Here is a 16,850-nt window from a genome sequence, read left to right as displayed (position 1 = left end):
AGATAAGGAAATTTGGTGCAATTGCTAAATGTGAATGGAGAGAAGGCAGAGGACGACAAAGAAAAAAAAAAGAAAAAAAGGAGACAGGCGAAGCACAAAGTGCTACCCCCGACCCCTTTTCATTACTGATACCTGTGTTAGATCAGAGTCTCTCTCCTCAATGCGGTCCCTGACGAGTCTGATCAACGACGAGATGTTGTAAAACTCCGCCTCTTCCAGAACACCTGAGGAGTCAAATAAAGTGTGCAGCGAAAGAGGGGAGAGCGAATGAGAAAACAGTAATGGCGAATATAGGTGGAAAAGATTAGGAACAACAACATTCAAAACTGTAGTACAAAAGAGGAGAGATTAAAAAATGCAAGAATATTTTTATAATTGGGGATATACTGAACCCGGTATCAATTACAGGGACAAAGGGAGCTGATGGCATCTCAGGGTGCAGCTTAAGAGCTCTGCAAACTTACCAATTGCTCTAAAGACCTATTCAAACACAAAACCCCAGGAGCCTTCACTAGTGATGTCTCGTTCATGGGACCACTGTATGTGACATCTCAAGTCTCTTGTGAGAAAGTGGCTCTATATATACTGGACAATAATGAAGTACAGGGTGTATAGAGTCCACAAACCCCAAAGGTATAACAGAGGTTAAAGTCAGGACTGATCTTACTCTCAAAAGTGGTAGCTTGGTCGAGCAGTAAGGCAGTCCCAGAGGGCAGTGCAAAGCATTTGTTGTACACAGTCAGCAAAGGATTTCACACACTCAAAGACTGCACTCCAGGACAATGGTTGTTATATCAAAAGATATAGTTGCTTTATTTCTAGAACCAACAGGCATAAAAATATACTTTGCTAGATATGAGAACTCATGTAATTACTTTGCAAGGAAGCAATGAAGTTGGTGAACACAATAGGTACAGGAGTTGCTGATTACAGTACAGATTATTTTAGTAGTTCCAGGACTAGATCCTAGATTCAGACCTGGGGTCTAAGCTGAAACCAAGTTAGCAAAAACGTTTTAGTTACAGTGGTGAATTTTCATGAATAAAAAGCGGTTTTAAAAGTTCACACTTAGAAACTTTTCAATGACAATCTGGCAATGTTATTCAATGGGAGAAAATTCAGGTTGTAGGTAAAGTATGATCGCGTTACTTTTGTAATCCAGTACTGGGCTTCTAGGGCCAGCACTGGGGTCTGAACTTAAAACAGGTAGGTAATTGTGTTTCAGTATTTCGTATTATTTTTAAAGAATATTTCAAGTTTTCAAAAGTAGGCACTTAGAAGAAATTTCATAGACAGACAATGGGTTCCTATGGAGAAAATACAAATTACTAGTAAACCCGGTAAGGATTACTTTTGCAGTTCAGTACTGGGCTGCAAGGTACAGTACTGGCTTCTCGCTTGCTTGCAGGTGAGTACTTCGGAATTTGGACTTCGGCTGATTTTATACGAATATTTGCAGTTTTCAAAACTTCAAAATGGGTCCGTTATCCAATGGCAGGTAAGTGAGTTACCGGTTTCCAGGTGAGTACTTGGCTGGTGAAGTTAAGGTTCAGAGTGTAGACTCAGGGGTCCCCCAGGGTTTGGCAAGTATAGTCCGTTCCGCCCCAGCAGCACAGGGCCGGCCGGATGCAGTGGTAGGTAGGCCCAATGATATCCAATGTGGGAAAGGGGGCCTTCAGTTGGTGGCTGCTGGCTAGCAGGCCACGCGGTTGTGGGAGCTGAGCTCCTGGTCACTTGCTCACTGCGGGGGGGGGGGGGGGGGGGAGTAGGATCGGACAAAGGTGGCACAGCCAGCGGCACTTGGGCGGCTGGGTGCAGGGTGCTCTTGAGCCGTCAGGCACTCAATGTTATCTTATGGGAAAAGTCAAAAAGGAACAAAGGTTGCAGGCTCGGGGCGGAGACTCTCCAGGGGCGACCAGCACTTCGAGAGATAAGTTGGGATCTTGGAGCACAGGTAGGTACCCCAAAGGGAGGCACAGGGGGCTGTAGGGCAGCGGGTGCAGGGGTGTCTTTGGGTGTCTAAAATCTTACCCTCGGCTGGTCGCGTTTGGGGTGGCCCCTGGTTCCGAGTCTGCAGGCATCGGCTGGTTCGTCGAGGAGGGTCTTTGGGCACTGGACTTCGGGTCCCAGTCGCTGGGGGGGGGGGGGACATCCTCGTAGTCTTGGTTCGGTTGGGCCCAGCCTTGGCGGGTGCAGAGTGAGCTGGTACAGAGCTTCCTGGTTGGAACCAGGTAGGTTGTTGCAGCAGAGCCTCTGCTGACGGGAGTCCCAGTCTTTAAGAGGGTCAAGGCAGGCAGGTCCTCTGGGTGTCCCAAGGTTGCTGTCCGCAGAAGTCACCGGGATTAGGCAGGAGCAGGTTCCAGGATCGACAGGCCGGTAAGGCTGGGGCCAAATCAGTTGTTGTCGTCCTGTTAGCAGCTGCACGGCGGGCTTTCTTCTTGATCTTTTCGTATCGGGATCTGAGGAAGGAAGGTTCAGGGAGCCCCTAAAATACTGAATTTAGGGGCGTTACAGGTAGGGCAAGGACAGGGACCAATGGGTCGCTGTCCTGGGGTGAGTACACCACCTAGTCTGCTCCTCTCCTGTGGGAGGTGGGCAGGATCCTAGCTGGGATTGGGCAGGGCTCCCCATCTACAAGATGGCTGGAGCCTGGGGTCTTGCTTCACCTAGTCTCCCCCACCTGAGGGGTGGGGTTGGCACAGGCTGGCACCCCCCCTTCCTGACGTAGTTTTTCCCGCCAGTCTCCCCGCCAGAGTGGGGGTTAGAACTGGTGGGGGCCAGTTGCTGGGTACAGCAAATGGTCTGGAGAAGCTCACAGAGGCGGCATGCCTTTGAAGCTTCCCCCTGCCCATCCTGGGAGTGGAGACCTAGCATCTCCCCCAGGATGTGCATGGTTGCAGGCCCAGGAGAGCGGGGGGCTCTCCACCCAGGGGTCCAGCAACATGTCTGCTGTGTGGTAGCCTATGTGTAGGTTAGGATTTCAGAGGGCATCTCTAAGATGCCCTCTAGTGCATTTTACATTAATCCCACACTGGCATCAGTGCGGGTTTAATGTGCTGAGAAGTTTGGCACCAAACTTGTCAGTCTTCAGTGTAGCCATTATGGTGCTGTGGAGTTCATAATGACAACCTCCCAGCACCATATACTCTTAATGGTATCACTGCACTTACAGCACCCAGGAATGGCCCTGGGTACTGTAGGGGCACAGGGCTCATGCACCTGTGCCCACACCTTTGGCATAGGGCACCCAGATAGAGGGGTAACTGAAGTATGCTAGGGCAGTGGGTTCTGTGGGCATGGCACACAGGGATGTGTGCCATGTCGACTCTTGGTTTAGTTCTGTACTTAGGCACTCAGCCTGAAAAGACAGTGAGTGGGTGCCAGGGTACAGGGCCCCTGAGGGTGGCACAATAAGTGATGCAGCCCTCAGGGGTCTTCTCTGGTCACCATACCCTGGGTACTTAGGGTACAATCTACTAGGGGCTGACAGGTGGCCAGAGATGCCAATTGGGTTTTTAGTTTCAGCACAGTTTTAGGGAAGGAACACAGGCCCTGTGTTGGCAGGAACCCAGGGCAACTCAGTCAAAGCACATCAGCAGTTCAGAAAAAAGTGGGGGCATACCAAGGCAAGAAAGATGGCACTTTCTCACATCTATGATCCATTAAAATTATCTGTGCTCGTTTTGAGAGGGTGTTGCAAAGTCATCCTGTGCCGTGGGCACCCCCCAACTTTTTGCTGACTGGTACTGGTAGTAACTGACTGACTGACCCTGGGCTCTCTCTAACCAGGCCCAGAGCCACTGCTATGCTGAAAACACTTAGAATAGAGTGAAAACACCTACATACACTAGGGCACACTAAGGGTTGGGGATGCCCTGTGATAGGCATGATTTACCTCATAGGGCCCCAGTACAGATTAGGGCAGGGGGATTGAAACTACCTATCAGTCTCTAGTATATAATAGGGCATGGCAGTTTAGAGGCCAGCAGACCTTTCTGCACTTGCATGTGTGCACTGCTGAAGCCCAAGGTATTTTTAAAAAGTTGCTCTGTGTGGCAGGACTGCTTTTAAAAAAAGTAAATTGTGCCTAAACTCTACTTTTATGTTTGGAGTACTTATAAATGGTTAACCTACAATGTATGGGCATATTAGGTACCCCCAGGGTCTCCCCTAGGGGTCCCCGGGGTGGGGTGTCCGGTATCTATAAGGTAGACCCTTATAAAATGAATTTTATATGCCTTGGGTAAAGTGAAATTGCACATTTCACTCCCCACGTTGTGATAAAGTGCTGCCCAAAATCGACTTTGGTGGTAGTATCACTGTGGAGGGAGGATCTGCAATATTTCTACATATTCACAACCCCTAAAGTCTCACCTAGATGTTGCTGGGTGGGGGTCCTGTAGATATATGTAGTGTGCTTATAAAATATGTTTTTATAAGCCCTGGTGCTGGAAAAGTGGACAAGTCACTTTTGCCATTGCAAATCCCATGCAATAGGTTAACATTGGAAAGGTTATTAGTTAATAACTGGAAAAAGAAAAGCCATAAAACTAGGATTAAAGGACTCAGTAGAATGGTAATGATAAATCCAACAATATGGCTTCGTTGAATCAATTGTAACATGTACAGACAAGAAGTTATAAGACTGTTTGTCTGTAAGCCAAAATTCAACCCTGTACTGCTCTGCCCGGATTGGTCAGATAAGTGGGTGTGCTTGGCTGCTTTGAAGAAGTGATAAATGACCCCGGGGGTTAGGAAGCCTCTCAGGAAGGAGAGGTTGCTGGGCACAGGAATGCCAGAGGAGTCGTTAACCATGGACTTCAAGGGAAGGGGAGGACCCCCTATTCACCTCTAGCCAGGTGCTAGGATTAAGGAAGGAATGAGCAGATGCAAGGGGGAGGGACTATGGAGAAAAGCCATCATAGGGGTGTGTCTAGCCAGGTTCTCTCCCTGCTGAAAATTCTGACATATTGAATTTTGTCAGAATAGTGGTTTCTGGGTTAGCATTTTGCCACACTCTGCAGGAAGTGGTCAGACCTTTGGGTGGAACCCTGCCGCTCATTGGACAGGAGTGCCCTCCTGCTTGACCCCAGAGAACACTGAATAAGTATCTGAGAGGGGCGGTGCCGCTCAGATCTGCTGCTTGAAACTTAAGAGAATCAGAAGGGTCTGCGCTGAAGAGTTTGATGTGCATTTCCAAAGGCCTGAACTCTGATGATTGCGCCTTTTTGCACCATTTGAAACTACAGCCCTGTCGATTAAACCTGCTTCAAAAGGACTAAAGAGTGGACTCCCTGCAAGCTACAGGTTAACAGAGCTCACCCGGACATCATCACAAAGAATCCCCAGCCAGAAGTACCACCAGTAGATTTGTAAGGGTTTTGTTAAAGTAGATTGCGGGAATTGAAGTCTCACGCTTTCAAGGACCCTCTTGGATACTTTGGGACCCGCAAGAAGAACTTCAGAAAGGTGTTCTAACTGGATCCAGCCTGCTGGAGGGGGCTGCACAGGAGGGGTGAGAGATCCTCCAGAACAATTGCTAAAGGCGAAGGTATCCCTGTCAGAGCAAACAAAATGACTACAATGGGCACGGTTTGTTTCTAAGCACTAAAAAGGGACTAATCTTTAAAAATTCATATCTCTGGTTCCCTACAGTGGATTTTTTTTCGATTTGGTGTCATTTTAAAGATAAACATATTTCCAAGTTTTATATTGGTGTTGGATTTTTATGTTGTGTTGCATCTTAAATATTTACTGAATTGTTTTTTTTTTAAAATGCTTTACATACCCGTCTTTGAAGGTAAGCCTGCCTGCTCGCAGCCACGTTACCAATGGTTGAGCATAGAAATAATTTTCAAAGACCTATTCTGAGCCCTATACTGTTTTAGTAGCCTTAATGCCAGTGGCAGACCTACATTTGCCCCTACCAATAATCCACTTTCCAACAGAGGGGTTCGGGTATCTAGTAGAGAGAAGTCTGGTCTCTGCAGGAGTCGTCTGGGGTGCTAGCAGGAGAGGACTCTTGGCGGTGAACTGCATTTAGGGGAGGAGGGGCAAAGATTAAACACTCAATCCCACCAACCATCCCATTTTCCTCAGGCTGGTTCTGTACAATTAACAACAATTCTAAAGACTCCCCTTTTCACCAGTGATTATAGACTCACCTCGTTCCATCAAAACTCTCAAATTCCATCCCTCTTGCCCTCTTAGCACAACTTACCTTATCAAGCAAATTGTAAAGGAGGTTTCAGTTAGCTATCTTTGTACTATTTAAAGTGCATGGATACCTCGGTGTACTAGATACTGTATATTCACTCAAAATATGTACTTATTGGATTGGTTCACATGAGAAGTGTTTGGTCTACTGTCCTACAGAAGCCACTGGGACCACTCAACAATGCTTAGAGGAGAACGTGAACAAACCATCTATGGGCTGAAAGAGTGGCTGAGGCAGAAACATTCACAGAGGAGAAGAGAGATTCCGGGTGAGGTAAACAATGCGAGAAAGAAAGAACAAATAAACAAGTAGGGAGGAACAGGCAAAGACAAGGGACACAATCCAAAATGAGAAAGATGCGATGAAAAGGCAGACAAAAAAAAAAAAAAAAAAAAAAAAAGGACCAGCACCAGTCAAACATTTAGAAACCAAAACACACCGAGACATAAGTAGTTGCAGATATGCTGGCAAACATCCTAGGAGATAAACAGCAGAATACATTCACAAGGCACATCTTCAAAAGACTGCATCATAATTTGCACTGCACGCATTCGCACTGTTGTCATAAAACACAGAGGCTGCACTCTTATGAGCCAAAACTGCCTTGGGCAAGTTTTGACTAGGTAAACATTCAGAGTATACCGGTGTGCACTAACTGAGCTCCACTATGGCACAAGAATGCACCAGTAATCTACAAGGCAGTGTAGGTAACCACATACCATGGTAGACCACAGTGCTCTAAAACCTTGCAGTTTTATAGCCTCAGCAGGATCGTATCCGATATTACTGCATCCCTGCATTACAACCAAGTTTTGCACTTGTCCACCTCTGAAGAGGAGAGGATCAGACTAGGTTCTTCTTTTACTGCCTCATTTTCCTGGTACTACATCTTGCCTTGTCAGATGTAGCATGTTCATACCATTGACAGACGGCTACCAGTTCCTTGCTCACCCAGCTTCAGGCACGGGACACCAGCTAGGAGTCCTTCCTTCCTCTCCATTACCCCACCTACATTCACCTTCCTGCGGGACAGGAGGCCATCTTCCATCCGTTCTTTCAAAACTGCTGGTGTTCCAGACTGACCGAGATTAGCACACAAACAATATAGCTGTGAAATGTCCTGTTCAAATGTTTCTTCATTTATTAGAGCTAGTCAGTGTTCAGAAAGGAAAAAGGAATTTGGTTAACACTCCAATATATCCCATCCCAGAAGCTAAAAAGTCAAGCCACCCTTTTCTCCTCACGAGTCTGACATGGTGACCAAAGCTGGGCTAAGTGCAAGAGGACATGCTACTTCTAATCAATCAACATAGCTCAGGTGGACTAGGATAGCTCAGGTCAAACAGTCAAGCCCTTATCAACTGGGAGCAATCGAAAATAACTGCTTATTTCTTTTGGTGCCAACATATTGCATAGCAATATGTAAACAGTGGTGCTAGTAGGAATGTTGAAGATTAACAAGCTGTCTGTGTCAGCTGGATGGAGCGCAATTGATAGAAACCTAGAAATTCTGTCCTGGAATATGGAGTTTGATGAAGCAATACAGCACCCAGCTTAGGGTAGTATTTAACTGAGGGAGACCAGCAGCACAGGCCAAGTTAACTTCCAAAGTAACTTAGCGCCCTGCAGCCGGCAACACTCATAATCCGGAGTCATGGAATGGGGTGTGACCCGTGGAGTGCATATGGCACTATTGCACCTCAGGACAAGTCCTTGTAAGTCTAGATCAGGCACATTCAACAAGTAGAAGGAATCTCCAGAGCACATGTGGTAGTAATACAAAATGAGAGAGCTAACTAAGTAGAAAGGGATCCTCATTGCTAGACCAGAACATCTTTAAAAAAAAAAAGTCTAACTGTGGAGAATATTGCGACAGAGCAGCATTCTCTAAGACTTATAAACCACCCAAATGATCATGTTTCCCCGTTTTATTCCTCATTCACAGCAATACCGTACTATACACCATAGACAAATAGAGTCCTGTTATGATAGTCTTGAAAAATTCCAGATTTGATCGAAGGTCAACCTTGGACTCAGAAGACCAGATTTCAAATTTCTCAACTACATTAGGTTTGATCATTTAGAAGACATTTCTTCCTGTGCCTCAGATCTCATATTTTGCAAGGCAAGGTAAATTGAGAAGAAAAAATATTAGCTACACTGAAACAGTTCTTAAGGTGGTTAGTGGCGCAATATGAATACATGCACAGTCACAGTAAACCATACACAGTCACAGTAAACCATAGAGAAAACCCGGCGTCGCCTGACCAGACTTACAAGGTGGCCATCACCAGGAACACAGAGCATCTCAAAAGAACGGTTGCTTAAACTAAGGGGTGTGCTTGCTGCCTTGATAAAATGATGCTTATGTATTTACTTATGGAATCTGTGTTGAGCAAGAACAAGGCCAAAGTCAAACAGCACACAAGGTTGGATATACTCCAAAGCAATTTAGACAAAGGAGGTTGAGGACTTTAACACGGAGGGGCCAGTCCAGGGTCACCCTAGGAACACTGCACAGAATAAGGGAAAAGTGCACCAGCCTGGAAGCTCTTCCTTTCACTTCTGCTCCTCATCAGCGCTTTGGGGTGGACCGAGGGGACCACAAAGCGCTTACACAAATAATCACAATGTAACTAAGAAACTCTAAGGGCCATGCAGCCTACTTCACATTACCCAAACTGGCCTTTCTCAGACTATAGCAAGAGCTGAATGAGTGAAAATGTAGAATACAATATCAGCTAGTCAAAAGTCGAACAACTGGACCATGGAGTACTTTGAATGGACGCTGCTTGGTGTACACAAGGGCTGGCCGGACGGACATCTGAGGGCTGTGATAAAAACTAGTCTTTGTGGCAAGGGCACACTTGCAGGTCTTGCCAGGCATCAACCCACACTGCAGACAGATAGACTGGCACAACAAATAAATAAACATGTACCACATAGACTGGCACAACAAATAAATAAACATGCACCACATAGATTTCCTTCAATGGCACCCACCCTCCTCTGCCAGGTCTTTGTCCAGCACCAACTTCCCATGGCGCAGAAAGTTCAGGATGGGCCCGAAGTAGGTTGGATCCCGGTCAATGAGGTACGCCCCGGATTCATCCTGCAACAAGAGGGAGAAGGACATTTCCAATAACAAAATGAAAGGGAATCAGTGGGATGGAGAAAGGGAGGTAAACAGTTTAAGGAAGGGATAGGGGGAAAATACATCAGAAGGATCGTGCAAACAATAGGACTTAGAAATTCTACCCGTTTTTAGGTCGAGCGTAGCGAAGGGACCTCGTGTATACTTTAGTATACTTTGTAAATGGGGGAGGTGCACGCGCTGGGACAGGGGAGGTGCACGCGCTTTCAGTCTCGGATCTCGGATTTGACCTCGTGAGCGCGCATGTGTGCGAGCGCGACTCTGCCATGCGCTTAGGAAAACGAAACCTAAGAGCCGCGCGACGTGAGCTGTCTACGGTAGAAGCTCACGCGCGCGGCTCTTAGGTTTCGTTTTGACTGGTTAAAGGACAGTTATAAAAACTATCTACAGCAGGTACACTGCATATTACTCAAATCTACAATTTCACAAAGTAAAATAGAGCACATCTCACGGATTAGTTTAACCCGTGATTATTAACCCGTGATTATTTTTCATTTAAGGTGCGAGTTATTTACTTGAAGATGAAAGACCAAAAACAGTTACAGAATATTTTGTTCTTTTTAGCCACACCTTTAATCCTGCTTCTCATGCTCGCTGGCCCCGCCCCCATCAGACTGAGGATCACAGTTCATCTATGTGTTGTTTTTTAATGCACTTCCATCGCTGATGAAGCTCGAACCCACAAGGAGGCCTCCCTACATGAGGTATAGGATGACAACATATATCACATGTCCACTATGTTGCTGTATGGTGATAATGGAACGATGTTCACGTGAAGTTAAATTAATAAAAGACTCTGGCCTTTTCCCACCAGAGACTGCATGTGTTAAGTGAGGGAACACAGAGGGTCGCAGGGGGATTTTATGTATAGATTAAAGTGACCGAGTGGCCGAGTTATGCAAAACTAAAACCGCAAAGCCGGCGGCATACTGCCGCCCCCTCCCTTTGTACCACAGACTGCAGGTGCTGGCATGGGAGGCGATGGGACCCGCCCTGCTGAATGGGAATGCCTGCATTCACTACCCGTGCCACTGCGTCACCTCTGAGGGGGCGGATATTCACAGCTCGTCCCGCAGACAAAAGGGGCAGTGGCGGGAAGGGCAGGGAAAGCTCGCCGCCTGGAAAATCCCAGTTAGGTGCCCCCAAGGCCCCAGTCTCAGTAAGGTAGACGCTTGGCTATTGTACGTGCACAAAAGGCCTTAGCAACCTGTTTGCAAGGCCCCGTTCCGATAAGATAACCCGGCGGGTTAATGAGCCTGACTGAGAGATCTGATAAGCATTCAGAATGCACACCTTTCGATTTGAGCTGAATAACTAAAAAATGGTGTACTGAATTTCAAGCACCACGGGGAAAAAAGACCTGTGCCTGTACACAGAACAGGCCCAGTCGTGACCCCGGAAGTTACAGGCTATTTGCGCTATAGGCGCTAGCGGTCACCTGCCTGTAATGCATTTCCTGGAATCAAACATTTGGGCCCGTTATAAAATATGATTCATCAGACACGTTGGCACGAACTCGGGGTTGCTACGCCGTGCGTGGCGTAACGCATAATGCCCCCCCTCCCAACCCACCCCAAATAAATGCAGAGAAAGAAGCCCCCCCCCGAGTCTCCGATATCTCACAGACATTAATTGACCTTGGGCTAAATTGTGCCCCTTGAAAGGGTTGTGGCGCTCTGGGAGGTTGCAGGCCCCCAGCACCGCTGGGATTTCAGGGGCCTAAGAAAGGTTCCTGACGCTATGTCGTCTCAGTTCAGCACAGGAACAGAAACACCTGGATATCTGGGGTCGGATCCAGGAAGGGGGCAACAAGAAACACAATGAACACATTACATAGGCAGGGATCGGTGTCCATTGTTCAAATCCACATTACACTATTTCACCCTTGTTTTTAATTTCTTCGGATTCCGGATCATAGCAAAAAGTATTTCACTCCAAAATACATGAGGACATTTACATACCTTCCAACTTACACGGTGCGTGTGTGCGTCTGCGACACCGGCGTCCTGCACAAGATCACACGGTCAGGCACCCCTATCACAGCGCGTGCCCACAACTAACCATAGACCCCGGCAGAAAGGGGGCGACACTCCAGCGAATTGTTTGGAAACTCTGCATAACTCTGGTCTATTACAGAGGGGTAGGGGGAGGGCGGCGACACCTCCCCGGGACAGGGGGGGCCCTGATGAGTGAAAGTGCCCGAGGCTGTGTTCGGCCCAATGCCCCGCCCCTCCTCACACGGCGAAATATTTTAATACATTTGCAGGTCTGTGCCAACAATAATATTTTACTTCCCAAACAGCAGAGCCCTCTTTGATAAATTCAACAGATTGATGTTTTGATTGTCTATAATGGAGCTTGTAATAAGAAAGAATGGGTTTGGTATATAAGTAAACAAGGTGCGACTAGTGTAAAAGAATGTCGCCACATTGGTATTTGTTCGTCCTGTCCTATCACTGAGGGGAAACGAGATAGTGTCGGACAGCTGAGGCACACCGATAGCTAAAGGTGTGCCTGTTTTTTTTCCAGCCAAAGACAGGCTAAGGTCTTATGTCCTGCGACTAAGTAATAAAACCAAGCTCCTCCTGTTTTAGTACCTGTCAGAGAATGTATGCATATATAAAGGGATCATCCAGGAATGGAGGACAAAATCATGTGGCATGTTGGCAAAATAATGCAGCAAGATAGGACATTCAGCGGAACACTGTGCCAGTATTATGTTGCCATTTTACCACATAAACAAGCAGTGTCTGCAAAAGTTTCCCGGATTTGTAACAGTTTATCACCCAAATACAGTGGGGTTTAATAAACCGGACTAAAACTAAGTCAGATTTTGTATTTTATTTTTGTGCGGTGCAGCACGCGCTTTTCCCCCCACAGGGCCATCTGCGTCCACATCAAAGCAATCAGCCTCCCTCCCACAGGCTTCTGAAGCTTCCCCCAGCATGCGCTCGCTCGGCCTCAGGCATTTCCCGCGCGTCCTCCATTTCTCCTCCCCTAATTATTCACTGCCGCCGGCCGGCCAGCGGTACTTTCACTTTCACGGCCGCCAGGCCGTGTCTCCGCATCATTGTAACATCAGGCACTCTACACTTTTAAAGATCCTGGCACACAAGGCGCTTATGCTGTCAATGCATTTTCTCCCCGTTTTTAACTTATTCATGAGCCTTTACTGTGCATCAGGCTCAGCGCGCCTCCCAGCCATGCGTTTATTGAACCATCTTGCATACGGGTTCATTGTGCCAGCCCCATCTGGGCATGTATTTACAAACGATTATCGGCATTTTCAACTGTACAGACACGCACATGTACCTTGCTAGCCCCGTCTGGGCATGTCTTTAAAAACAAATACCGGCACTATTTTACTTGACCGCATCATTGTAGCATCAGGCACTCTGCACTTTTAAAGATCCTGGCACACAAGGCGCTTATGCGGTCAATGCTTTTTCTCCCAGTTTTTAACTCATTCACGAGCCTTCACTGCGCGTCGGGCTCAGCGCGCCTCCCAGCCATGCATTTATTGAACCATCTTTCATACGGGTTCATTGTGCCAGCCCCATCCGGGCATGTATTTACAAATGGATGCCGGCCTAATTCTCTGCCCGCACCAGGCACCCTGTAATTTGTTCACGAACAAATGCCGGCATAAAATACCAGCCCGCATTTTTGAAACATCAGGCACGCTGCATTTTAAGATCTTGGATGCAACGTTTGTCTCCTGGCAACAAACCACTGCCTATTCTTATCTTTTTCCATATGAAGTAGAGTCTTTCCCATCACTTTGAACTTCGTTGCTTACGTGACACACGATATGTCTCATTGATCGCCTTAACTTGCCACCATGTTTCTCTAACATGCCGCATTTGTTATACAGCGCTTTTTTCATCTGAGCGCCTTGACTTAGTTGATACCCCTTCTTCACGCAGACACTTATTTGTTGTTATAACTCATGTTCTTCTTTTCCCTCTCTATTTCACTCTTCCAGTATCTCACTTTTTGCAAATCCATTCCATCGCTACGTGTCCCTTGCCCTCCATTATTCATTTCCACCTCTTTCCTCCCACCCATTCTCTTCTCCACTTCCCTCTCTCGGTTTCCATCTTCTCCAACCTCTTATCTCTGGCATCAACCTAATTTCTCCCCTACTTCTATCCGTGTTCTCTTGCCAGCCTCTTCTATTCCTCTCTACTACTCACCCCTTCCCTTTTCTCCTTTCTCCGTTGCTCGTTTACACCCATTACACCCTTTCTCCTCTCAGCCTCACTCGCCCCTTCATTCTGCATTGCTTTTCTCTATTTTATTCTTCTGTCATTCTATCCCTTTCTGTTTCCGTCGTCCTTCTCGCCGTGTTTTATTTTACAACCTCCCCCTTCTCCCCACTCCCTCATGTCCCCTCTGATATGTTCCTTTAAATTAACCCATTTGCAGAACATTCACCGCGCATTAAACTGCCTAGGGGTTCCTATTTCCTCTCTGTTTACATTTCTCTCCCCCTCACGCTTTCTTTTCTCTCCCTCTCTCGGACCTTTGCTGCTTATTATCTTACTCTTGCGGAGCGGCTCCCATTGTACTGAGGCCGATTTCAGCCACTACAGCACACTCGTGGCGGCGGGGGCGATAAAGTGCCTTAATTCGAGGCTTATTTATTCGCACAGCTGTTCCCGCTGTACGGAGGGGAGGGAGCAGGGAGAGATGGGGCGTGTGAGCCACGCAGATAGCATAATGGCAGAACCCAGATCCTGCATAATTGCAGGTGTGCGTGAGGCTTGCATACACGCAGGCACTGATTGCGTACTTTGTGCTCTGAGTTGTCTCGGTGACTACCATTCATCTATACATCCATCCGTGTATCCACTCATTCAGCCATGCATCCATTCTTCCTACCACCCACCCATCCATCCACTCAGACTTCCATCCATTCCTCCACCCACCATCCATCTATTCGTCCATGCATCCATCCACTCACTCATAGATCCATTCAACCTTCCATCCCCTCGCTGTTCCATCCGCTGATCCATCCGCTGATCCCTCCACTAAACGCCACAGCAGCACTAAACGCCACAGCAGCACTAAACGCCACAGCAGCACTAAACGCCACAGCAGCACTAAACGCCACAGCAGCACTAAACGCCACAGCAGCACTCCGCTTCACTCCGCGCCACAGCAGCACTCCGCTTCACTCCGCGCCACAGCAGCACCCAGCTTCACTCCGCGCCACAGCAGCACCCAGCTTCACTCCGCGCCACAGCAGCACTGCACTCCGCGCCACAGCATCACTCTGTGCAACAATTCAATTCAACAACAACTGGTTCAAATATGTTCTCTCAATGTTTCAAGCTTTATTACAAATGTCACCCAAAAAATTTTAATATGTCACTTTTGTTCTTGGATTTTTATCACAATAAAATACACTGAACATAATCTTCCCAATGGTTTTTACAGAAGTTTAAGCTATTGCCATTATAAATTACTATAACTTTTATTTAAGTACTAATTATTAAAAAAAAATAAAAGCCATTGTTATTTGTAATATCAATACATCTAAGGCATGTAAATACAACACATATTGTATTACAAATGCTATAGGTGTCACATTTGCGAAAGTTAAAACTATTGGCATTGTAAATGACAAAGCTATTTTAGCTATTTTCAAAACCAACACAAATAAAAAATTCGTCATTTACAATACCAATAGCTCAAACTTTCCTAATGCGAGACCTATTGCATTGCAAATGCTTGTTATTTAAAGCTTTACAAAAAAGCAGGGAGAAGGGACAACAACAAAAAAGGCACAGGGCAGATATATCAAGAGTACGCAGTAAAGGGGGTTTTAGGAAAAGAGCAGACAAACCAGGGTATTCACTGCGGACCAATCTTTTGGGTATGTGGTGGTTAGATAGGTTCGGACCCATAGAACTATCCAATCTTCGCCCATACTGCACTAAATGTGTATTTTGCAAATTGAAATCTTTTGCAGTGACATCTTGAGATTTTTGGGGGTCCTGTGCCAAAACATAGTTTTCCCCCTTGAAAATAAATTAAACAAAAATGGGGTTTATAACAATCTAGGATTAAATAATCATTCAAGGTCATCAGGGAAGGACTGTGTGGCGAACAGAGCTGGATCATTCAGGGGGCCCCCTGAATGTCTGTGGGCCGGAGCCCACTTGCCAGGCCTTAAAATGTCTGACATTTTGAGCTGTGTGGTCAAAACTTTGCATGATAGACCGTACATTGCGCACACACCAATGAAAGTCTAGCGCAGCAAACCCACAAAGTGTCGGTGTACGAAAACCTCAAAGTCACGAGGCTACCGGGGGCAGATGGTCTGGGATAAAACTGCAAAATGTTACTTTTCAATTTTTAAAAAGTCTATTACCATGGCTAAAGATTCCAATACGGGCAGTGGAGTGCTTAACAGTGTAGGGTGACCAGCGTCCCGGATTTTCCCGGCCAGTCCCGGGTTTTCGCCAGCTGTCCCAGTAGATTTCAGGAAATTTAGCTTAAGTCCCGGTTTTTAGAGAGGGTCGAATGAAAACTGTGGGAGGTATTTTTTTGTTTTGCAAAGCAGTGATAGTTAGCAGTCGTTATAAGAAAGTAATTTATTTAACAGGCTTTAAATTTTAATTTTGTTTATGTTCTTACTTCCTCTTCTGTAATTCTCTGCTAAGGAACAATGTCATTGTGTGCGCTCAGTTGAAGTAAAATTGTAGTCCTTCTATTTCTGGGAAAGGTCCAGGTTTTTTGCTCTAAAATTCTGGTCACCCTAGAACAGTGGTCAAGGCTGAAAATAAATAGCAGGTAATCAGACATCGGCGGAGAGAAGCTTTGTTTTAAGGTGGGAACAAATCACACACGTTTAGTGCATCTGGAAGTGCCCGCCCACATGTGTGATGGACAGACAGGTGTTGACAAGGGATGCGAGTTAAGTGGTTGCGCGCCGAGTGAAGAAACAAGAACACTGCTCTGGTTCCAAACGCGCACTCCAGCTAGGAGGGTGTTAAGCAAGTTCTATTGCCACCAAATGAGGATGAGGTTGCATTGCGGGCCAGAGAAAACTAAGCTGCCTTCTTCGCGCTATTTTTCCACAGCTTTTCCCCATGGGAAGCAGACGGAAAACAGGGGGGGGGTAAGGGCGTTAGGATGACTGTTGTAAGACTTTATAGGTCAGAGCAGGGCTATCATTTTCTTCTATACCCTTCCGAGAGGTTAAGAATATGAAAATAAGTGGTGGCTTGGTGCAGTACATAACATTTTCTTTCCGCCACACCCTACTCACCGTCTCGGACTGAAGGTCCGTCTCCTGGCACAGCCTCCACAGAAAGGACTGGGGCTCACGAGCCAAGGTCTGGCGGGTGCTGAGGAAGATTGTGCCCCCCACGTTAAGCCGTACCCACTGGCTGCCCCCACCGCTGCCTCCCCTCTGAGGGGGGCCCCGCTGGGCACCGGCCACCTCTCCCGCTGCTTCCATCTGCTCCC

General features: G+C 46.8%; 1 protein-coding gene across 1 annotated transcript in view; it reads right to left on the bottom strand.

The window, feature by feature from the left end:
* KCTD17 (potassium channel tetramerization domain containing 17) overlaps positions 1-16,850 on the bottom strand; it is a 54,637-nt gene extending 37,787 nt beyond the window's left edge. Inside the window, exons 1-3 of the mRNA XM_078657772.1 lie at positions 16,651-16,850; positions 9,221-9,329; positions 133-224 (exon numbers count right to left, since the gene is read on the bottom strand). Of these exons, the coding sequence (XP_078513898.1) occupies positions 133-224; positions 9,221-9,329; positions 16,651-16,842 (393 nt within the window). The 5' untranslated portion in view covers positions 16,843-16,850. The remainder of the gene's footprint in view (positions 1-132; positions 225-9,220; positions 9,330-16,650) is intronic.

This window comes from Lissotriton helveticus, chromosome 1_1, assembly GCF_964261635.1.
Source record: "Lissotriton helveticus chromosome 1_1, aLisHel1.1, whole genome shotgun sequence".
Lineage (NCBI taxonomy): Eukaryota > Metazoa > Chordata > Amphibia > Caudata > Salamandridae > Lissotriton > Lissotriton helveticus.
This window is presented reverse-complemented; position numbering and strand designations above follow the sequence as displayed.